The following is a 25,139-nucleotide window of genomic DNA, read 5'->3' as shown; positions in this document are numbered from 1 at the left end:
TTTTAACACATTATTATTAGCCTTCATTATGATTAAAATGTGTGATCTAATGGATCTGCCTTCATAAGTTTTTTAGACAAAAACCCCCACAATTGATTCACTCCTTAATGTCATAAAAGAGGATGCTTCATCTAACCTACGCAACTTAATACCTAGCTACAAAGTTTACAACAATCCCAGAAAAGCATTTTTAAAATAATGTACTAAAAATTAACGGATAATAATTTGAAATGGAATGAAACCATTATCATATACCTTGTACAATTTTGTGATATGTTAAAACTTTGAGGAAGGTTTTATTCAGTCATTTTTCTTTTTTTAAAAAAAATATATACAAATATTTGCTTCCCCATTGACTTAAATGTCATTCAGGGTAAGCGCAGCCCTCAGTTATTCCAGGCACAGCTTGAATTCAGGAGCGCTGCATTTGTACATTACTGCAACAACTAAAATGAAATAGATCATCAAAGCCTCTAGCTGTGTTTCCTTACCACATGTGTGCTTTCCCACTAGTCATATTAAATTGTTACTATCGTTGTTCTGACATACATACATTTAAGAAAAGAAAAGAAAAACTGACCCGCCTTAAGCAGCGACTGCTTCTTTGCAGACAGGCAGGAAATTAAATATCAGAACTAATGCCTTCAAAATACTGATTCCACATTATTAAATTTCTTTCAATAAAACAACTGCCAAGACAGTGACATCAGGACCATCAGATAAAATCTTCCGACTGACGTTAACTGTAAGAGGTTTCAGATCAACACAGCAGTGAAATTATTACAGGAAAGCAGGTAAAGATTAAAATTATTACAGGAAAGCAATGCTATGTGGACAAAGCCAGTTTTACAAAATGCCCTAAAATGGCGGCACTAGAGCCAAGGATCTCTTTGTTCAGCATTGTGCCCTTTAGCCACAGAGCAGTAGAGGCCAAGTTAATAATCTCTTTTACCTCTGATTCAGGAAAGGTGAGGGAATGTCTAGAATCGATAACTGAATGGATGAGGACCAATAAAAAGAGGAACCCAACACAAATAAGTCTGTATTGGAAACAGTGCTTTTAAGCCTGGATAGCTCAGCTGGTTAGAGAGTAGTGCCGATGATCATGCCAGGGTTGCAGGTTCAATCCTCGTATGGGAAAGCTGCATATTTCTGCACTGCAGAGGGTTGGAGTAGACGCTCCCCGTGGTCCCTTCCAATTCTGTGATTCTAATAAAAATAACTTGTCCGTGAATGGTTTGCTGGTGGCATCAATTATTCAGGACATGGTAAAGAAAAGGATTTCAAAGAGTTTCGAAAGGGTATCTCCAGAATGGGGAAATGGGCAGCAAAATGGCTGGCGCATTCCTCTCCCCCCCCCCCCCGTAAAAATTATGCATGGAGAAAGTGAACAGAAGAGGATCCCTGTTCAACCTTAAGAAGCAGCTGAAGTCGAGTCGCAATGGGGAGAGCCCCCCTCCCCCAACTTTGATTCCCACAGATCAGTGCCCCTCCTGCTTCTTCTTCCTCCTTCTCCTCCTATTCCTGGATCAGGAGCTGCAAACCCGAGCCTGATCCTGATAGTGCTGCGGGGCTCATGGCACAGTGGCTGTATGCTACTTCTTCAATCAATGAGCAGCCCGCCTCTAAAATACCAGTCACTGGGGAGCAACAGCAGGTAAGGGCTGTTGTGCTTGTAGCCTGCTTATGGACTTTCCCCAAGTATATCATGGGCCATTGTGGGAAACACAATACTGGACTAGATAGGCTCTTGGACTGACACGTTATGATCATGTTAAGGCTGATGGTGGACATGCACACACTTGCGAGCCAACTGGTACATCTGCAGAGAAGCTGAATTTTCTATGTCAACAGCTTCATCAATTTAAACATTAAATTGAAGAGTATGCAGTCATACCATTTTCACTATATATTCATATCCCACCCAATACCCAGGAAAGTCAAGACTTACATATGGGAGGGGGAGGAGGGGTAAAGAGAGAAGGTTACTTATGCGATCTCTGTATCTCCCTAGTAAAGGTAAAGGGATCACTGACCGTTAGGTCCAGTCGCAGATGACTCTGGGGTTGCGGCGCTCATCGCTTTATTGGCTGAGGGAGCCGGCGTACAGCTTCCAGGTCATGTGGCCAGCATGACTAAGCCGCTTCTGGCGAACCAGAGCAGTGCACGGAAACGCCGTTTACCTTCCCACCGGAGCGGTACCTATTTATCTACTTGCACTTTGACGTGCTTTCGAACTGCTAGGTTGGCAGGAGCAGGGACCAAGCAACGGGAGCTCACTCCGTCACGGGGATTCGAACCGCCGACCTTCTGATCGGCAAGTCCTAGGCTCTGTGGTTTAACCCACAGCGCCACCCATGTCCCTAGTACGTTAGGGTAATTATCTGCACCCGAGTGGCTGGCTGCAATGTGTCAAAGCATTGTTAGGGTCAAACTATGTGCTTACAATAAGCAGCTCTCTTTCTTTCAGAAGCAGAGACTGTAGTAGGGTCTCTGATCTGAATCCGATGGCATTTTCCCACTGAAAATCAGCTGTCAAATCTGCTCTTTATTATTTGTTCGTTCAATTTACATCCTGCCCTTCCTTCCAAAGGAGCCCAGGATGGCCAGCACAGGAATAATTTTTTTAAGCATTCTAAAACAGTTAAAACGCAATCTAAAAACAGTTAAAACATTGTTAAAACAAAGTTCTCAGGATTGCTCGGAACAGTGTTCTTCAGCCATCAAATGCCTGCATAAACAGGAAGGTTTCTAAATTTCTCTTAAAGTCAAGAATAAGGAATACAGACAGACCTCACCACAAAGGGCATTCTACAAATGGGGAACTGCCACTGAAAAGGCCCTGCCATGTGTCAAAACCAACAACACAGCCCTCAGTGGGCGATTTGATGCAACAAACAGCACTTTGGAGACAAATTAGGAGTACATTTTATGTGGGGAAAATTGTAACAGAGCTTCCTCTGGTTGTTGATTGTAAGCATGCACTTTTAAGTGTGTGCTTCTCAAAACCTGTACTTTGACCTTTGGACAAATGAATAACTTGCCAAAATGGAAAGGAGAAAGTATATATTCAATGCTTACTTTGATCAGCTGACTGTCTCCCATTGGAATAATGTAAAGATCAGATTTAAGGAACCCATTTAACTTAAGTCCCACAGATTTCAATGGGAACGAAAAGCAGCTAGCTTGCTCCAGATCCAACCCAGTATAGCTCCAGTCATTGTCAAAAGCGCTGTACAGCCTCAACTTTTATTAAATAATTTAATATTTCAGCTTAGATTTGCATTAAAGAGGTTGGCACTAGATGGCTCCTTTGCATATAATTTAAACAAAACCATAGCAGCAGTTTCACAGATAAGAAAGCTCTGCGATCCTATCCACTATTATTCACACTAACTCTATCCCACACCTATAATGTATAAAAGGCACTGCAGGAATAAATGCAAATTAGTTTGATATGTGAATTGCTTGCCCTCTTAGCTAAGCTATTCAAGAATGACACACACTGATCATTAGCACCCGGCTAGCTACTTCCGCAACACAAAATAGCTATTTATGGTGCTCAGAGAAAAATCCTTTTCTACTTTCTGAGCTACGCCAATCTGTTCTTCCACCTTAAAAGGGTTTCTGGAGATGTCCATGCTTCTATAACTGACAACTCCAAAACGAAGGATAGTATTTATTTTGTGTTAATATAGAAATAATAAATACAGGGGTACCTCCGGTTGTGCACGGGATCCTTTCCGGAGCTCCAGTGGGATCCTGAGGTGTGCGTATCCGGAGGTGCCGCTTCTGAGAATGCGCACGGCGTGGTTTAGCGCTTCTGCGCATGCAGCAAAACCCAGAAAAATACTTCAGGGTTTGCCGCGCACGTATCCCGTAGGATATGTAACCGGAGGTGAACGTAAGTAAAGGTACCACTGTACTATCCTTATTTTAGGAGTTGTCAATTGTCTTAATATAGAAATAGGTGATCTATATATACTGGATATAAAGTATTCTATACAACAGCATTTATATACTGTGGTATCATAAAATTTAAAGACAGTGAACACTGGTAAAACAAAACATTTAAAAATGAATAAGCTTTTTTAATTTGTTTTTTTAAGAATAAAGAGCTGCAAAGGCCAGACAGCACAAAAACGTATTTAGGACATGAGTCACAACCCCAAAAGTTATCACTGCCGTGTATTCAGGGGAAACTGTGTATGTCCCCTGTTTCTCCCACAGCATGTCCTGCTGCTCTAAAGACATGCTACTCTTCGGTTTAAACTGTCTGGCACTGGAAATGGCTGCAACAGAAATATTAATCAAAGTATATGGCTGTCTCCTGGGAATTCATATTGCTTCTTTGGAAAAAGCTGTGATTTTTTTTAAAAAAAATTGATTGGATTCAGACTTAGTCATGCCTGGAATAGACCAGGGATGTTATTTCCCCTTTAAAAAAGCTCAACACCTCTCCTCCCCCCCAAAAAAACTCAACAACTCTGCTCTCCCCCAAAAAAGCTCTAACAATCTTCAATGACAACGGGTAGATCACTGCCAGTTTTTTTTTTATACTGGGTGTAGATCGCAGTCTCTTGGGAGTTGACGTGCCTGGACTAGACCATAAAAATCATGGCAAACTTTTATTCTGATGGGTCTACTGTAGGTGTGACTAAATCTGGATCCAACACAATGTAATCAAACAAACACTACTTTTATTGACCTTCACTTAATTCCCTAAGTCTACACATCCCAAATCACAAGATTCTTTGGCCCATTCAATGTTCGTCCACCTAGCTTCCATAAGAGTTAATGCCGTCTTTGTGGCTGGGCATGGATTTCCACTTTATACTTCTAATTCTCGCGTTCCTTTGTTCCGCTTTCTCATTTTAAAGGTAATTCCACCAATAGTTGAAATGTGACTCATCCTAACATTTATTTCCTCCACTCTCGTCTGGCTGAATTACTCTTAATCCCCTGAGTACACAGGCTTCCTTCACATTCACCTGCCAATATTTCCATGCTCTTATGCACCTCAGAGTCCACCAAGGTAATACCAGCATATGAAAGTTAAATATTCCCAACTCCTACAAACGTATGGACAAAGCTAAAATGTTGCTATTATTTTTTCCAAACTCCTAATATCCAGGGTCTTTAAAGGACAATGGGATTTCCGCCAGGTAACAAGAGCACAGTATGCATTTCACAAAGGTCCGTCCCGCCGACAACTCTCTATCTCCCACGTCACCTCCTATTTTTCTTACCCCAGGCCATCCAATCTTGCCTAATGACGTTTCTAAAGGTTGTTATTTTATGGTTTTAAATACAAATCTCCACAACTCATAATTCTTGCAATCAGCCCGAGGCTAGCAATATGACAACATATTTTTTCTCAGCACTGACTCTAATCCAACGCAAAGAACTCCCCTCGCTCTCCAAGGAATGCTGCCATAGTGCCAGGGAACCTAGGAAATTTAATTTTCCCTGAAGACCCATGTAGGGATCTCAAGCATTATTCAGAGAAAGGTTATGCCAAATCCTACTTTCACACACCATTTTATGGTTGGCATATAAATAAATTAGCATTATCCAGGAAGATATTTGAAAGCCACCTCATTTACCTCTTTTCAACAGGAACGTAATTGTCCCCAAGATTATATGACCTTTGAGGAGAATCAGCTTGTTCATTCATGAAGCGATTTTTCCCCTTTTAATTTTTTTTTTAGTTTAAGGGGTTTGGGGGATGTTACATGCCAGGGTGTAGATAGAAAGTCGTACCTTGTCTGTGCTACAATTTTTGTACCTGCTGATAGGTAAAGAACCACTTAATTCAGTGGTAGATGTAGTTATATTTTACAATATACTTGTTTACATATTCATATAATTCTGCCTTCCTGTGCAACTGGCATGGAAAAGCGAATCTACAAATTTCGTGTAAAATACATCACTAAATTAGTACACCCAATATTTAAGACACATTTGGTAAAATATTCATTAAATTAAGAACAGACTTGTTTTATTGGTTATACAGTCGTAACCTCGGCTCCCAAATGCCTTGGGAGTTGAACGTTCCTGCTCCTGAATGATCGAAAACCGGAAGTGAGTGTTCTGGTTTCCGAACTTCTTTTGGAAGCCGAACATCCGACGCAACTTCCGGTATTGTTTCCAGTGCACCTGCACAATCGGAAACCAATCGGAAGCCGCGCCTTGGTTTCTGAACATTTTGGAAGTTGAACCGACGTCCGGAATGGATTCTGTTCAACTTCCGAGGTACAACTGTATCAGGAATTATGGATTTTAGACTATTTGATTACAGCATACAAGAATCAAAGAGAAAACGTACCCGTTTTATTTCCATTCTCTTCATCCTGCAAAAGGAAATCATAAAAATTAAAAGTCCTTGTATTGAAGCAGAAGGAGCTCTTCAAAACATTCGCATCCAGGCTTTTCAAAACTATTTATTTCAGAACTGTTCTACAGCTGCTAAGGGAGCACCTAATTGGCCGAATTTTGAAAAACCAGACAAGCCTTCCAAATAAGTAGCCATCAAATTAATGTTTAATAATGAGACAACTAGCAGATAAAAGTAAGTTAAGAGAAAGCTATTCTAAATATAGCTTTTTATTGCAGTCCTTCATGCTGAAGTTCTCTATTTGTAGAAATGTTAAGAAGGAGCAAAGGAAGCTGCTTCATAATCATTAGTCAGAACCTCATTAATCAGAACCTTGGTCCATTTAGTTCCAAAGACTTTGCCAGCCTCATGTTGAGACACCAGAAATTAAACCTGTGACCTTTGGCATGTGAAGTTTACGCTCCACAACAGGTTTTCCTCCATTCACATTTTCTACCATTGCTATCAGTTTACTTAGTACTTTCAAATGGGTGCTTAACTGCATGATGTTCTGCATAATGGTTGCATGAATCTGCTTGTCATTTGGGAGGTTTGGTATACTATTTTAAAGTATGTGAACTACTATTCAGCAAACCATAAACTACCAAAGCGACTCACAGAAGGCTCAAGCTGCCTCAGTAGCTAGGAGTGTCTTTTTCCAGCTCTGACCGGTTCGCCAGTTGCAGCCCCTTTTGGACAGAGATGATCTGGCCTCTATAATCCATGATCTGGTAACTTCCAGCTTGGATTACTGAAATGCGCTTGATGTGGGGCTACCCTTGAAGATGACTCAGAAACATCAACTGGTCCAAAATGCAGTTACAAGATTACTGGCTGAGGTTCCCATAATAAACACCCCCTGGTTGCCAGTTCATTTCTGAGCCTAATCTGAGGTGCTCATGCTAGTGCTTAAAGCCCTAAAGGGTTTATGTCCCAAATGTCTAAAAGACCACCTCCTTACCTACAGACCCTCTTGGGTGTTAAGATCTGCAGAGCTCTTGGTAGTTCCACTACCCTCAAGAGGTTTGAGAGGAGATGTATTCTCTGTGGCAGTCCCTATGTTGTGGAATTCTGTCCCCACAGAGATGTGCTAGGCACATTCATTGTACAGCTTTTGTCATATGCTGAAGACGCACCTTTTTACCTTGTTCTTACTTAACATAAATATTTTTAGGACCCATCGTAACTGTAATTTGTTTTAATGCTGTATTTTTGCTATAACCCACACCCCACCCGGAACCTTCTGGTGAAGCAGGGGTAGAAATAAATGTAACAGCACCACAAATTAGTCCAATGGAAAGGGAACTTAAAACTCTAGTTGGCAAGAGAATTCAATGCTTCACAAAACAACCCAACTGCTCTAACCTATGCATGTTTACTCAGATAGAAGACCCACAGCATTAAATAGAACTTAGGCTGCAACAAGCAAAAATGAAAATGAAAAGGAGGTTTAGTGTGGATCCACTGCTAAACTGAAATGGATGGCTAGATATCTATAAGGCTACTATTTTGCAGTACTGTACTGAAAAAATATTTGTCATTACAGTTCACTTGTGTCACTATAACCAATGAGTTACTTGTTGAATATTCATTTCACTCACCTTAAACGTAAACTGAACAGCAGACTCTGGGGGGTAAACAATGAAATGTCTTAAGGTGAAGCCAAAACCCTGTGATGTTCTTTGCAAAACTACCGTTTTGGGACCAGGCCAGGAAAACGTTTCTTCATCCTCTGACAGGGATACAGCTTCACTTTGTTCTTTTCCATCTTTATTTTTGGACACCTAATAGTAACGAAAAAGAATTGGAAGTTAAACCTCTGACTTTAAGTTACATGCTTCTTTTCACCATGCTATTGGAAGTAATTTCATTTGCAAAGACTGGTTTCTGCAAAAGAAGCTTGCAAATTTTCACCTCTCTGGCCCAGTTTGCACAACACGTTAAAATCACATTTGCTGTTGTTTCAAAGTATGGTTCAATGTGAACTCATTGTGTGCTGGGACACACCGCTGAAGAGTTCTCTCTCTGGGTCCTGCTGCTGCTGCTGCCCCACCAGCAGAAACAAGCCAGTGTTTGGCTTGTTGTGGATGTCCTCCGAATAAACTACAAGCAGCAAGTCAAGAACAAACCTTTCAAGAAAGAAACAAGCCACAAGCTTGGGTTCAGACATCAAAACAAGCAAGCCTTGCTTCCTGGAGGCATAGGAGCTAGATGGCAGTATAACCCATCCGATGGATCATCATCCTCCAGGGAGAAAGCTCTTTACACTACTTTTGGAATTTCTTGTCAAAAATTCTTATCACCAAATGTATATATATATATATTGCACAGAAGACCATTCTGTCTCCACACTTAAGATTCATATGTTCTGCTCTGCAATCAACTGTCATTTGAAGGGCAGCTGCTCCACCAGATTTTTATTTTTATTTTTACTTATTACCTTGTAACCTCTCTTTTGCTTTTTCCTCTCCTGCCAACTCCCTTCCCTTCAGGAATCTGGCAAAGATGCAATGAAAGGCCTATTCACCAAGTGACTCACAAACAACACATTCTGTCACTGGAAACGATACAAAAATACAAATAGAAAGCAGAACCCTAAATAAGAATACTATTTTTTTTAAAAAAAAATTATTTAAAGCAGCAAAACAGAATTAAGGTGGTGGGGAAAGTAATTTCATCCGGATTTGTGAGATTAACCGTTTGTTATTTATTGAAAATGACACTGAGCTGGTTGGTCTCTGTGCTGAATTTATTCCTGGGGAAATTTCCCACTTCTAATTTTGGCTCGCCACTGCAACTTCTTGTCAGAATTTATCATACATTTCAGTACTTCCATAAAAAAATATATGAACGGGCCAAAGAGCAGTCCTATAAGATCAGAGCCAGTTTCAAGCTAACTTATTGTTTCCAACAGTGGCTAATCCAGTATCTTCAGGAAGTGCACAAGCAGGCCATTTCTCTACTGTTTTCAGTAGCATATGGAATTCAGTGGCATAACAACATAGGAATTCCATCCTGCTATCACAGTGGCCAACTAGATGCCTATGAGAAGCCCACCAGCAGAGCATGAATACAACAGTGCTCTGATCTCCTCACATGAAATTCCCAGCTACTGGTATTCAGAGAACATAGGTATTGTGGCTAGTAACCATTGATTGCATTATCATCTGCACTGCCATCTTGATTGGTCGCATTCATCTGTCTGAACTTGGAAAGACATCCAAGTTGGTGGTAGGCCATTACACCTGGTGGGAGGGAATTAACATGGGGGTTCCATTGCAGTCCTGGCTAATAACTGCCACAGCCTTCCTCAAAGCTATCTGATCCTTTTTTTTAAAGTACTGTCTGAGTGATATCACCACATCTTACAGCACCATTTAGTTAGTTATGCTAGGGACAGACAGAAGATAAGGTAGGTCTTTACTGATAGCGCTTAGTGATTTGAAGCAAGGAGCTACACTATGATTTGATAGCAGCCACAAAAGGGCTCCTAAATTCTGAATTAGATTAAAGTTGAAGAAATATTGGAAGGGGGTGAAACAGGACCATGAGCTCAGCTCTGGTACTAAAAACAAATCTGAGGACTCAGCATGAGTTCAGAGGCATTTTGTTCATTAATTCTATAAGTACATTCCTTCCCCTACCCCTCCCTGGCTACTATTTTGCACCTGCTTCCAAATGGTGGACCTCAGCGGCCCAGTATACAGCCGTACCTTGGAAGTCAAACAGAATCCATTCTGGAAGTCCATTCGACTTCTAAAATGTTCAGAAACCAAAGCACAGCTTTGTGAAGAACCAAAGCGCAGCTAGTGTGAAGAACTTTATTTCCTAATCCACATTCTATACAATGCTGCCAGTCTAGAATATAGAATTTAGGTAAAGGCAAAGGGACCCCTGAGCATTAGATCCAGTCGTGGTCGACTCTGGAGTTGCGGCGCTCATCTCGTTTTATTGGCCGAGGGAGCCAGTGTACAGCTTCCGGGTCATGTTGCATGACTAAGCCGCTTCTGGCAAACCAGAGCAGCGCACGGAAACGCCGTTTACGTTCCCGCTGGAGCAGTACCTATTTATCTACTTGCATTTTGACGTGCTTTCAAACTGCTAGGTTGGCAGGAGCTGGGACCGAGCAACGGGAGCTTACCCCGTCGCGGGGATTCGAACCGCCGACCTTCTGATCGGCAAGTCCTAGGCTCTGTGGTTTAACCCACAGTACCACCCGCATCCCAGAGAATATAGAATTTAGAAGGCAGCTATTGCTCAGTGCTTTTCCCTTGATTTTGTATCTTCATCATAATCAGTAACAAAATGAACATCAACCAGCAATTTCCCACACCACTGTCATGTCTTTTTTACATCAATACTAAGAACATACACCCAAGTAAAAACCTCCTATGATATGCAAATTCAGAAGCAAGTACTGTGCACTATCAGGGCTGTCCAACCAGTAGATCGTGATCTACCAGCAGATCCCTGGCTGATCCTGGTAGATCATGGGATCCCTACCATGTACAAAGTGTACAAAAAGTTATGGGGGGGGGGAGCTAAAAAACTGTGCAGTCCTTCCCCCAGAAAGCTCAAGAACTCTGGGCACTTCCCTCCTAAAAACAGCTCAAGAACTCTGGGCAATCCACCCACCCCACGCACGCTCCTCCTCCCTCCAATGGGTAGATCACTGCCAGTTTCTTTATACTGGGAGTAGGTCGCAGTCTCTTGTGAGTTGGACATGCCTGATGCCTGCTTTAAGCCAACCCCCAATAGGATCAGGTTATCTCAAGAATCTGAGTGTATTCCATCAGCTCTTGCTCAAAACCCTTCATCAGCTTCTGAAACCTTCATGCTAACCCTTCTGAAAAGTTCACTTCACCTAGAAAGGCGCGATTCAAAATATACTATGAATGAATACAGTGTGCGCCATATGGAGCAAGTATTTATTTTGCCATGAATACAGTTGATTAGAAGCCACTGCGTTCATCACCTGAACATCATATACTTCACACATTATACTGCAACATGTCTTCTTTCCCTGCACAAATATTACTGTATAGGAAAAAAGAGCTGTGTGTGAAGTAGCCCTCAGATGCTATATCAAACAGAGCTGCAGTTTGATGAATAAAGTTTAGATGGCAAAATCTCACTATAAAATTTAGTTTTGGATTATCCAGGGTCAACCCCCAATGCACAATATAGCCAGAGTTCAGAAACTATTTATATCAGTAAGCAAAAAGGAAACAGCCCATTTAGAATAAAGGTTTCCACATGAACAACTTTGCTCAAGTGGCATGAATGATCACACTCACTTTACAATTAACCTGAGGCTGAATCTGAGAGCAGCTGAATGCAAAAACTCTGCAGACTGTGAACCCAATCCAACAACAACTAAAATCACCTGGAATTTTACCAAGTCCAAATGGGCACTCCCTTTAAAATAGCAGATTAGGGCTTGAATACCCTGAACACTCTGCAAATAGAGTAAAACTGCAGTTCTCAAGCACTCATATTTCTAAACCCTAGTTATTCTGAAAATGTTCTACTTCTACTTCTATCAGGGTACAATTACTGGCTATGGACCAAAAGCTGATAGGTTCCCCACACCTGACAATGAGAAGGCCCAACACCTGACCTCCTTTCCTTTGGAGAAGAGGGTATTTCAACCAATGTACCAGACAATTCTCAAACTGTTACTTTCAACACTGTACACACAGGTCCCGCTTACCCAAACAAGTGCTTCCTGGAAATCATTCATTATGCAAGTGTTTGCATAACGAGTCCGCAATTTCCATTGATTCCTATGGGAACATTTCTAATCTGGGATTTTCCCAATCTATCTCCCCACTTTTTCAATGGTTTCTTCCAGAAATTGGTGCAGCCAAACAGCAAAAGACAAGCAAAAGAAAAACTGATTTGTCCAATCTTGTTCCCTACCTACCTCCATGCATAGTTTCTGCCCCAAAATATCTGCCGCCAACCGGTAGAGCACAAACAAGCAAGGAATTAAGGCAGTGCGCAAACTCCAGATATCTGGCTATCTGAATCAACAGAGTGTATAGCAATGTGTGGGCATAATTATTTACCTTTATATAAGTGAATTCATATAGCGTGTGGGTGGATAGCAGGACCCAAGTGTATTTATAATTTGATACAGTATTGTTCTTAAAGAAATCGGGGCAACCATTCCAAATTTGTTTTGTTGCAAAAGAACATTTCTTGCAGGTATTTCAACAGATGACCTTGTTCATTGTTTATTATTATTTCATATGCAACAAGATGAAAAGTAGTAGTGCTAAATTATATATAAATTGGGCTCAGTGCAAAACTGCAGCTAGTAAGTCACAACCAAAGCTCTTGTATGATGTGTTTGTGTGTGTGTATATACACACACCAACATTTTACACATGCCCCTTTAAAATACACGCAAGTAGGTTCCAATTGACATCTGCCTCTGTATATTTTAAAGGGATAGACACTGAAAAGAAAAACACACAAGTAGACTTCTCATTTAAACACAGATCATATGAATTTGGCTTCCCGGTAATTTCACTTATTTTTATTTGCTACATTTGTAATAACACCATTCAGCCAGAAGGTTTTCCGTTAGATAAAATCACAGTTATGGAAACCTGAGTACAAGAAGAAAAATGAGAGCTGGCCCTTTATTTTCATCAAAACCTGTGGGTTAATCAACATCGAAGTGTAAAATTCCAGTTTTGAAAGCTAAACAATTACATGGCTCGCATGGTTGATTTTACCAACTTCTTTTTAAAAGCCTCTGCAGCGACCCATTTAATTTACACCTCTTTTAATCTGAACACGATCAGCTAGAAGATATAGGATGCAGTACCTCTGATCATTAAAAGCTCAACTCCTGATGCTGAAATCTGATATCAAAATGTACATGCATTACTTACAATGCATTCCCTTACAGAACTGAAAACTTTGGTTTTACAAATAGGTAATTAAACTGACTGGCAAAGCTTTAGACCAATTGTATTACATTTCTATGTGAACTGCTGCTACTCACAGAAGTGTCAAACTGACACTTAAGCTTATCATTGCTGCCTCCCACGCAAGGACACAACATATAAAGGTTAAACAATTGCTCCATACCCATTGGGATTCAACCCACACTGCCTGAGCTTGAACTGCCATCAGTGGTGTGGAAGAGACCAGCCGTAACGACAACAGGATGGCCATTGCAAAACAAGAACATCAACCACCGAACAAACCAAGAAGAGTTTATCCTCTGGACAACATCCAAAGAGGAATCTTCACCCAGTCCTGTGATCAGAATAAGATCCGGTGCTATAGAACATCAGGTCAGCAAAGCTGTTTTCACAGCGGTTTATCTGCTCCATGATCTCTTCCACCAGAACTTCTTGAGGAAAAGGAAAGTAGCCCAGTTCATACCATAATGCTATAAAATGCAATGGGGGAGGAGGGGCAGGAGGACGGGAGGGAGGGAGGGAGGGAGGGAGGGAGGAAGAGTACACACAAGAAGATTCTGATTTGTACAGACAAGAATGACTTGCTGGGAACAGAGTTTCTGCACGCTCTTGCTTGTGAACTGAAGAAGAACGATAACCATGTCAAAGCTATTCATGAATCAATGTGTCATTTCAGAAAGGTGCTCTCCCATCAGAGTGAAGCTTCATTTGCCTTACTCCTGGGACAAGCAATGCAGCTGCACAATAAAACGACTCTGGAAAAAAATATATTTATTTTATAAAGAATGCCTCACATTAATTTTAAAACCAAAGGAATTCTCTGTCACAGCTAATTTTGTGTGTTATACAGAAGCAAGGGAGGAGCGCAAGTAACTCATGCTTCTACTACTTATGCCCTCATAAGCGATTATTTTGCAATCTGCAATAACCTGATTCAGGAAATGGATTTGCTTGGATGTATTTTGAATTGAGTGTTTTTTTCTTCTCTGGCTCAGAATGTTAAATGATATTCTAAACATGCAGAGTTGGCATTTGGCTGGCCAGGCACTCAAAGCAAACTTACTCAGGTTAAATTCTAGTGGATTGCTGTGAGCATACTTTTTTTTTTTTTTACATTGACACCCACTCAAAGTAATAGTCAGTAGATGTAGAAAAAAGATTAATTACTCGTTTGCACAACTCATACACTGAACATATAGACATGTTGATGGCCAGCAGCTTCATTTGAACACATTGTGGTTATGATTTTCTGCCATAGTGTTAACCACAGAGATGACACCTGCCGCTTTTCTTGGTGTCAGAAGTGGCAGGACTACTAGTTGTGTAGCTAACTTTTCCAGCCAAGTCGACGGTGTTTCCAGGCCAGGGAACACCAACATGGTGTCCTCCAGATGCTGTCAGACCACAAAACTCCCATCGGCCCCTGCCTGCAAGACCACAGCAGATGGGACTTGTGATCAGCCACCATCTGGAAGGTAAATAAAAAGGTAAAGGTAAATGATCCCTGGACGGTTAAGTCCAGTCAAAGGCAACTATGTAGTTGCAAAGCTCATCTCGCTTTCAGGCCGAGGGAGCCGGCGTTTGTCCACAAACAGCTTTCTGGGTCATGTGGCCAGCATGACTAAACCGCTTCTGGCGCAACGAAACACCGTGACGGAAACCAGAGCACACGGAAATGCTGTTTACCTTCCCACCGCAATGGTACCTATTTATCTACCTGTACTGGCATGCTTTAGAACTGCTAGGTTGGCAGGAGCTGGGACAGAGCAACGGGAGCTCACTCCGTCATGAGGATTTGAACCGCCGACCTTTCGATCAGCAAGCCCAAGAGGCTCAGTGGTTTAGACCACAGCGCCACCCGCGTCCCTATCTGGAAGGTACTACATTGGCTACTCCTAGACTCAACCCAGGGTTTGATCAGCTCCAGACCCAGGTCTAATAGGGAAATATATCTTTTGGTTGCTCACTGCAACATGGGTTGTTCAGCTTCCAAACAATATAGGCCAGGAGCAGAGAGGTCAAACACACAGATGTAATGTGGCTTTACTGAGGCCATGCCTCTCATCGGCCCTGCTCCATGCTCTCCTCTAGTACTTTCACCTGCCTGAAATGTATTATTGAACTGAAATAATGCCTGTTGTATACCTGGGTGGAAATAAGGGGGAAGTGCATTGCAGAAATTCTGACTGTTAACGTGTCTGGAATGCAATCTGGAGTACAAAGGTAAGAGTCCAAGAATCCCTGGGAAAGTTGCATGCACTATATTTCCCTGCCGTTTCCTTTAGCCGCCAGAATTTCTGACCACTCTGGCTTCCTCAGTTGCCTGCAAAACTATTTACTCTATGCACTGCACTCCGTGTGAAAAATAGTTCCACACAGCTGCAGGGCTCCATCAAGGCTGCAGTGAAATTCATGGGAACTCCATCTGCAGCTCAGGGGGGAGAAGAGAGTGGTTCTAATAAAGTAGTCCAAGGCTGGCTGTGAAACCTGGGAACACCGAGTGACCTAACTAAGGCAACTTGGTTGCATGCTGAAGCTAAGAATCGGAGTGCAAAACAGGCCCTGGCATTTTGATAACAAAACCTGTGAATCTACCCGGACATAGATGCAGTCTGGACTCTTCTGTCTAGCTAGCAGGGCTGGAGGAGGAAGTAGAAGAGAAATTAGAACGGAATATGGCAAGTTTCCAAACCTCTCAGGTATTTGCACTTGGCAGGATGCACCTTGAACTGCAATGGAAAATATGCCAAAGTGTACAGAACTGCTATTCACAGCTTTCCCTCCCATTTAAAGACACAGGGACTCAAAATGAAACCCGAACTAAAATGTTTCCTAACGAGGTTAAGTAACCCCTAGTGGTCACTGTCATGGCAATTAAACTTTCAATGGCAAAGATTTTGTGTTAAGAATGCTTCCCACCTCCTACAAAAACTGAAGGGTATGAGAATACTTCCGTAGAGGCCATCAACAAACAGGCATTACTGCTGCTCAATGGTTTTAAAAAGAACACCTGCAAGAAATGTCCAAAACAATTCAAATGTATTTTGAATAGTGCACAACAGTATGAGGGATGCTTTAGAAAAGCCAAACCAACGTGATTTTAAGAAGTAGTACGGTGCCACATCATACCTGTTCAACATTTGTAAGAACTCAGTCATTTAGTGTGGCACTTTGGAACTCCCTGCCAATTGAAATCAAGCAGGCGCCTTTGCTGTGCTCTTTTTGGCACCTGCTAAAAGCATTCTTGTTTAGACAAGCCCACCCAGTTGCTTAGAAAGTTGAGGCTATTTTACTTTACTTTATTTATTTATTTATTTTAACCTGTTTTAGTATTTTAATTCTTGAATGCTTTAAAACTATGGTTGCGAATTTTTCTTGATTTTACTGTTTTATCTTTCATAAACCGCTTTGAGGTTTCTTACAATCAAGCAGTGTACAGTATAAATAAAGTATTGGGCACACATATTTAAACATGCATTTGCAGCTTTGGAATATTACCTGACAGGTGAATAAACCTCTGAGTTAATGGGTTGTATACAGACTCCAGTGGTGACCATTATAGACATATACTGCCAATAACAATTGATGAGATCTTAAGAGTTATTTACAACCACAGGGTACTCCCACTATAAGTAAATTCTGCTTGACATGCATGCGACCTCTGAACACAACCTCTGCATGCAACGTCTGCATGCAACCTCTGAATGGCATTACTGTGGCATACTTTGTTGAACACATTCATAAACATAAGCTGATAGGTACTGTTAAAAATAATCCTGACGTATTCCGCATGGTAAATACTGTACACAGAGCCAGATACCACCAGAGCCATTTGACTGCATCCGAGCATGTACATAATCATGAAAAACAACAACAACCAAAACCCTTTATAATTATAATTTTTTGTGTTAATATTACCAATATTAACCCCTTTCATGTGATGCTCACATACCTGTCCATCAATCCATTAGTGCCACAGCCCCAGAAGTGAGTCTGTGATACTAGCCCCAACCCTCCACATTTGCTTGGGTGTGCAAGTCTGAAGGAAAGTCTATGCACGTAGAACTCTAAGGGAAATTGAAACCCTATGCAACCAGGGTTCCAGATTGCATGGAAGTCCACACATGTACAGTAGCACCTCAGCTTACATTACCCTCGGGTAACGTAAACTTCAGGTTGCGAAAGCGGCAAACCCGGAAGTGTTTCACCCCACGCGCATGCACAGAAGAGCTCTACCGTGCCGCACACATGTGCAGAAGCAGTCCCTCCAGTTGCGGAATCCGACCAGAGCTCCGGAACAGATCCCGTCCGCAACCGGAGGTACCACTGTATTGCTTTAGACAATCATGCACAATGCACAGCTGTCAGGGGGCAGCACTGGAAAGCTGGAGACACAGTCATGCTGCCCCAGTTACCTTATCCCTTGCACATGGATAACACTGTAAGTTACGTCCTGTTATAACAAAGGAAATGACAGTTTCCCGCCTTTCCAGGGACCTCATTCTGAAAAACCTGAAGCAGCAATGTTGTCCCTGCTCCCTTTGTGATATTTACAGAAGCAATTTTTTCCTCATTCCCTCCTTTTCCCTATTAATTTCAACGGTCTATTCTATTATTTTACATCCTAATTATTTGGAACATGAAGTTATGCATCAGTAATATTGTTATGGACCCCAAATCCTAGGGGAAATTTTTTAAAAGCAGAAATTGCTGTTGTTTCTGTTTAAAAATATTACCGTAGATACACGGCACTCACATCACCTTGGTATTTTTCATAAATGAATACATTTTATAAAGAAAGAACCATCGTTTTTATAGGGCGCCGCTATCCCTAAATACTGTCGTGGCCCAAATATAATCTGCATCTGAATATAAGCCACACCATTAAAATAGGAGGGAGGGGAGAGGAAAAAAAACCCTGAATATAAGCCATTCCTTGCTGCTTCTGGCTGCATACTGGGCGGGGGGGGGGGGACGGACCACGCTGCATTGCCTGTAGCCTTTCGCCTTCCTCACTCTCTCCTTTCTTGGCCTTGGGGGAGAGGATGGAGGACTTCACACAGGGCGGGTGGCACTTCTCCTGGTGCTGTTTGCCCCACGCTCTGGCTGCATACCGTAAGGTCGTGAATATAAGCTGCACTTTTAACTTTTCACGGTCAGAATTTGGGGAAAAGGTGAGGCTTATATTCAGGCCAATAAGGTACCTTCCGGGAAATAGTATTTTTTTTTTTTAAATATCTGGAGGCCCACTTTTTCCCCCCTAGGCAATTCAGTTCAGCTACATGCCACTTTAGCAAGCAGCCATAAACCCTCCTGACCGCCATTCATTGCAGCCTCAAAAGTGCCAAGTCCAGTAGAAGACCCTTTAGATCTGAGCATCTGTCACTCTGCTGGCAGACCCTTTAATGCTGTCAAAGTTTGGAGGGGGGTGTCTAGCACATTCAAAGGAAAAGCTCTCTTAAGAAATCCTTATTAGAAAGTGAAATAAAGGCCTTTAGGTTGAAGCAATGGAGTACGACTCCTGTTTGCCAGAGACAATAAAATGCAATTAAAGCTAATTCTGATGTGTTATATAGTAATATTAAAGAATAAAATAGTTCCTGTATTTGCAACTATCAAAAATGATCCTTTCTCAGTTTATCATTTCTTTTAATAAGGTGCAAGATGTATATTTGCAGGTTAAAACAAAAAATACAGAGTGAAAACTAATTGAAATGGAAGACTAATTTAAATATGTAAAAGAATCCCTGCTACTAGAAATGAAATACTGTACAACAATGGACACAATACTGCTCTTTGTATACAGAGCAGGGTATACGTGTACAAACACAAACTGGGAACCGACACAGATGATTTAGTATCAGTTATGTGCTCCGCTCTACCAGATCCAGTAAGCATTCTGGCAGTCACATTCTGGACCAATTGAAGAAGCTTCAGAACTGGTGACTTCAAAAGGGAGTCCCATTAAGACTGCGCTGCAATCATTCAATGTTATCTGTTTTAAATGAGATGAGCACTCTGAATCAGGGCATAAGTCACCCACAATCTGGACATTCAAAGGCGCCTAACGCATCTGGCCTGTAATGTTGAGCTACTTTCATCTCAGATGTTGAGCCACTGACATCTCAAAACAGTTATGAAGCTCTGAAGTTCTGTAACAGAAAACGCCTGTGCCTGCCACCTTTGACAATTGGGGTGAAGTGAGCTGCCGCCCCCCAGAGGGACTTCTCCCCACACCCCAATTTAATAGCAGGTGACAGCTCTAAAGGAGGCACAGGGCCTCTGCCTCCTTGCCTAATACTAAAATATTAGCTAGAAATGAAACTCTCTTTGCCTATCTAGCCCCATAATAAACTACCCTGAAATGGAAAAAGGTGGCAGGTCTACTGCTGACAGATGTTTGTAGCTTTCTATATCTTACTTAGTCCACTTTTGCCCACTCACAATTTCTTTCAAATTTGTACAGTCCCAAATTGGCAGACTCTGGCCTGTTTGTGACATAATGTTCTGTGTTCACACAGAGACTTGTAAATGACACAGTGACAGTGCTAACTCATGGAAGCATCATATGAAGACTGAAATACTTCCAAAACAGGCTCAGGTCCTGAGCATGGACAGAGCTCCACAAAAGTTGGGTGGATGTCAACACCTAATAACACCTCCATGTGGAGGCTTTTGAGTGGCTGTTTTTTGAAACTTCTTTTAAGACACAGTGATGCCCTTCATGAACACCAACCATGTCAGTCTGTCCAAATAATGCTAACCTACAGGTAACACACTAGAAAAGGAAATACTCAAATTACAGATACAAGTTCAGAATTACTCCACAAAATTACTTTATCCAGCGTAATGCACTCACAATGAATGCTTACCTTATTTCACCACGCAAGGGTCGCATTATTTTCCTTTCCAAAAAGGGGTGTGCGACCACTATGCGGTGAATTATGGGACAGAAGTGGAGGAAAGGGTTGCGGACAGGAGGCAGGGGTGGTCACTTGCCTACCAATTCCCCTTCTTGGCTGGGGTGCCCTAAGGGAGCTTAAGTTGAGCGGCGGCAGCGACAACAGCAGCAGCAACCTGGGCCTTTCTTCGTCTCACCTCGCCTCTCCAGCTACCTCAGCTCAGGACTAAGCCAATGAGGCCCAGACTCTGGCCCTTGCCACCTCAGGAGCCCCCCCCCCACCAACCCACAGCTCACCTCAGAATTACCCCTGTGACTATTATGCAGGGAATGCTCTGGGACCAATTTTGGGGTCTGAAAAAGGGGATGCAGCCATTTTGCAGTTGAGAAATATGGTATGGGTAAACTGGGAGGCTTAGTGACTGTAAGCATAGCTTGGTACCTCTGACTCCCATCAAGTTCATGATGTGATGGCTGTTTAAACAAGTAAAACTATTGCGCTGGTGTAGTAAAGCTGGACATTAAAAACTTGAGTCAGCTTATTAAAAGGGTCATGGAAATATCTAGAAAGGGTCGATTTGGCCATGGAAAGGATAAGAAGCCAGAGGAGACCTGGCCTGGAAAAAAAACTTCAGAATGAAAACTATCTGGACATCCAAGATGGAAAATAATACATAAGGCTGAGTGTTGGAGTTAACACTCCTGTGATGACAAAGAAACCGTGTCCAGGATGTTTGTGGGCTCCAACCCAAGAAGCGTTTTTGACTGGAGGCTAGTTTGTTTGCATGGTTACCACATGCACAGTACAAAAAAATGTTAACTAACATTACAAACTGAGGCGCCACAGTGAAAAAGCACTTCCAAAGAATTACAGAAGGAAAAAGTGACAGAGGACAAGAGAAGATCTATACTGGTGGTATGAAACTTGTATCTTCAGGTTTTAAAGGCAGCTGCAATGTCCTCCAGCATATCGTTTGAATATGCTAATCTGCATAATTATGCATATTGAAGACTCTCCACTAGTGGAAAGAAGCATTAAAAACAAAGAGGGAGAGAGGGGTCAGTTTAATACCTGTCTAATGGAAATCCTAATAAATATATTGATTGTTAAAAAGAACTTGCCAGTACTTGCCAGATGGATGAGATCAATAATTTATTCTACAATATGAGCACTTTTGGCCACATTCCAACCACCCTACTGTTTGTGCTTCTTAGCAGTGTAAGACAAACAGATACGTATAAAGCAAGTGCCATTGCCATTTTTCCCCACTTAAGAACAACAACAATCAGCTACCAGCTTCTTCAGCTAGCAATGGTACTTGCTCTTAAGAGAATGACTCCTACCTAATTCTCTAACAGTGAATTTTTGGCCTGCAGGCCTTGCTGAATTGCCAACCAGAACCAGGTTCCAATAAAATATGTAGATATGATAGAACATTTCAGGACAAAACCATTAAATAAAAAATAAGAAATATTTATCATGCACATTTTACAACATTTTTGAAGACAAGATATACAACAGTGATATTGTAGCTGAGTTCTTAAATCGTAACTGAGTTCTTCGTAACACATAAAACAATCAATAAAACTTAAGAACAATTTCAGGGCATGAAGCTTATCCATATTATTCAACAAATTTGCAATGTGTTGTATATAATTTATGTTCCACATTCCCACATTTGCAAAGTACGATATGGATTTTTTTTTTTACACAGATACAGAAATGTGGCTCAGACAATGGAAGTTGCTAAAAGTCATTCAGAGATTTCAGCTTTGGAAGAAAAGTCCAAATACTGTCCATGGGGCCACACTGTTGCATCTCCACACACCACAAGTAAAATCTAGTATCTTAAAAGCCTTTTAAATTATGTTTGTGTGTGTGCTCACGCATACACATAAAGAGACAGACACCTAGCAATGTCCATTTACTGCGATCCTAGGGAACTAAGTGATCTATAAGCACAGCACACTTACTTCTAAGTAGCAACACAGTAAAGTTCGAAACAAACTGCAAACTAACAATGCTTCATAATCACCAAGACTTTAAAGTGCTTAACTTTGGCTGTATTTTTGCTCATTAGAAATGTGAAGGCCCGGGGGAAAAATTGAGAGGGAACTTGCTGGTCACTGTGAGAACTGGATGTTGGAATAAATGGAATAAATGGGACTGATCCTGCATGCTCATCTCATCTTCTCATGTGGGTCCACCACTCTGCCACAACCACCCCCGCTCAAACTTCCCCCCTCAAAAAAACTGGAACCAGGTGTTTAACTTGAGCTAGAAATTCATAAGCATTGGCATCAATTGTATCTGAGGGCAGGAAGTTCCAAAGCTAGGGTGCCACCACCAAGAAAGCCCTTGCCGCCAGTCCACCTCAGTGAAAGTCACCACCACCAAGACAGCCTCCCTGGCTGATCTTAACATACAGGCTGGTCCACAGTGGACCAGGTGTTCTATCAGGTGGAGCTACCTGGGACCACTCAGCTTCCATTCCAACAGTGTTGGTGCCACCAGACATCCGTGTTGGGGGTGGGTGTTTGCCTGGCAGCTGCAGTGCTACAGGGAGCAGAAGCGTCAGGGACCCAGGCAGGATAGAGAGCAATGCGTTGCCCTCAGCAGCAATCAAGTGCTTACACCAGAACTTTACCCAGCATCGAGCAAATATGAATGACTTAAAGAGTGCATGTAGAATTGTGGAAGGATACCACCCCCCAAAAAAAAACAACCCACAACCCAACAACTCTTTGAAGATCCGGTTTCTAGCTCTTACTGCCGCTAAAGTTTCAAAGTCTGAGACAAGTGCCTACTAAGGCCAAGAAATAAGATGGTATTGGATCACAGATGTATTTCACATTCCAAGGTCCTAAGTCCTGTTCCTCTGTCACTATGACTACTACAAAATATACAGGGACCATGAGCCAGATGTTCATTACTATAAATAAAACACTGGTGATTTAAAATGCAGCACTAAAAATCTGAGTAAACCATGTATACAAAATGGCACACCCTGAAACAGAGTGTTAAAAAGTACAGAAATCATAGTATTTCAACATTGAAATTGCCTTCCAATAAAAACTGGAGTTTGGTGGAGGAACAGCAATGGCCTTTAATATAAATATGCCTTTGACCTTCCATTTCTACATGAAGGTTTAAGAACATCCTCACTCCACAACTTGTTTATTCTCAACTTCTAAGGCCAGTAGGCTGATCATAGGATTCAGTTCATGTGATTCTTTTCTGTCAGAATTAGGGGCAGTTAGATTGCATGGATTACCTGGTTTAGAAAAGATGTTATCTGAATGGTGGAAGGGAGGAGGGCTGGCTCACTTCATCAGGTAAGGAGGGTGCCAGCCTCAGTTAATGCATGAACTGGATCCAAGTCAAAAGAGAAAAGAGAAAGCTGTCCTGCCATAATTTAGCTGGCAACAGAGAGACCCGAGTTCAGCAAAGTGTGTTGTCTAGAGTGTAAGAATGGGACTGAGGGGGCCCAGATTCAAATTGCCCACTAGGCCATGAAGCTCTCGCTGGATCATATTGGACAAGTCCCTACGTATGACACTCACCAACCTTGCAGGATTGTAGTGAAGGTGAAACGGTGGGAAGAGAACCAGGAACTTCACTTTGAATTAAATTAAATTAATATTAAATTAAAATCAATCATTATCACCACTGACGATCGCTAGGTGACTCTGGGCCACTAATTACCTCTAAGCCTACTTCTGATCACTGCAGGTGGTGACAGCAATCACAAAATTAAAAGATACCTGCTTCTTGGGCGAAAAGCAATGACAAACGCAGACAGCATCTTAAACAGCAGAGACATCATCTTGCCGACAAAGGTCCGTATAGTTAAAGCTATGGTTTTCCCAGTAGTGATGTATGGAAGTGAGAGCTGGACTATAAAGAAGGCTGATCCCAAAGAATTGATGCTTTTGAATTATGGTGCTGGAGGAGACTCTTGAGAGTCCCATGGACTGCAAGAAGATCAAACCTCTCCATTCTTAAAGAAATCAGCCCTGAGCGCTCACTGGAAGGACAGATCCTGAAGCTGAGACTCCAATACTTTGGCCAGCTCATGAGAAGAGAAGACTCCCTGGAAAAGACCCTGATGTTGGGAAAGATAGAGGGCACAAGGAGAAGGGGATCACAGAGGACGAGATGGTTGGGCAATGTTCTCGAAGCTACCAGCATGAGTTTGACCAAACTGCGGAAGGCAGTAGAAGACAGGAGTGCCTGGCGTGCTCTGGTCCATGGGGTCACGAAGAGTCAGACACGACTAAACGACTAAACAACAACTACTTCTGAGTTAGCCTCTTCAAAGTTAACTGTAAGAATAATCCCTATGTAGCCTACACCATCCTGAACTTCTTTAGAGGAAGGGTGTGGGATATAAAATGTAAGAAACAAAACCACGGATAGAACCAAAACAGTGAAGCAGCAACCCAAAAGACACACACAATGAAAACAAGGAACACCTATATTACAGTGCTCTTTAACTTCATGAAGGATTTATCACCTCCAGCTTATTGTGCAGAAATCTCTTTAGAAAATATGCTGTATGATGACTTGGACTGCAATGTAATCTCGATTTGAGTCTTTTATGAAGTCACACCTATATGACTGGATTTTTTTATGTTTACCTCTGTCGCTTGCCCAGTCATATAAACCACAGCCCCAGAGTTTATACATGCCAAGATCCACCCAAGACGTTTCATTTAACCATATGACCCAGTTCCGCCCTTTCCTCTTGGGCGTGTGGATTGCTGGTCTCTCCCACTCCTGGTGGTGCATTTATTATGCAGGTAAATGCTTTCCATAAGTGACCCAAAGGACTGAGAACTGAAGGAAGACTCAAGTAAACAGAGAAACCCAGAAGACTGTCACATCTGAAATTCCTAGAGGCCCTATTTTCCATGGCTG

At 41.9% G+C, this 25,139-nt stretch overlaps 1 protein-coding gene across 7 annotated transcripts in view; it reads right to left on the bottom strand.

Moving 5' to 3' along the window:
* Positions 1-25,139, bottom strand: part of ARHGAP21 (Rho GTPase activating protein 21) — a 104,013-nt gene that overhangs the window by 46,867 nt on the left and 32,007 nt on the right. For all 7 annotated transcript variants that reach the window (XM_053359623.1, XM_053359626.1, XM_053359625.1 and 4 more), the window contains exons 2-3: positions 7,978-8,160; positions 6,329-6,353 (exon numbers count right to left, since the gene is read on the bottom strand). In XM_053359623.1, coding sequence (XP_053215598.1) covers positions 6,329-6,353; positions 7,978-8,160 — 208 coding nt within the window. The remainder of the gene's footprint in view (positions 1-6,328; positions 6,354-7,977; positions 8,161-25,139) is intronic.

Source organism: Podarcis raffonei, chromosome 12 (assembly GCF_027172205.1).
Source record: "Podarcis raffonei isolate rPodRaf1 chromosome 12, rPodRaf1.pri, whole genome shotgun sequence".
Lineage (NCBI taxonomy): Eukaryota > Metazoa > Chordata > Lepidosauria > Squamata > Lacertidae > Podarcis > Podarcis raffonei.
The sequence above is the reverse complement of the archived record's forward strand: the minus strand, read 5'-3'. Positions and strand labels throughout refer to the sequence as shown.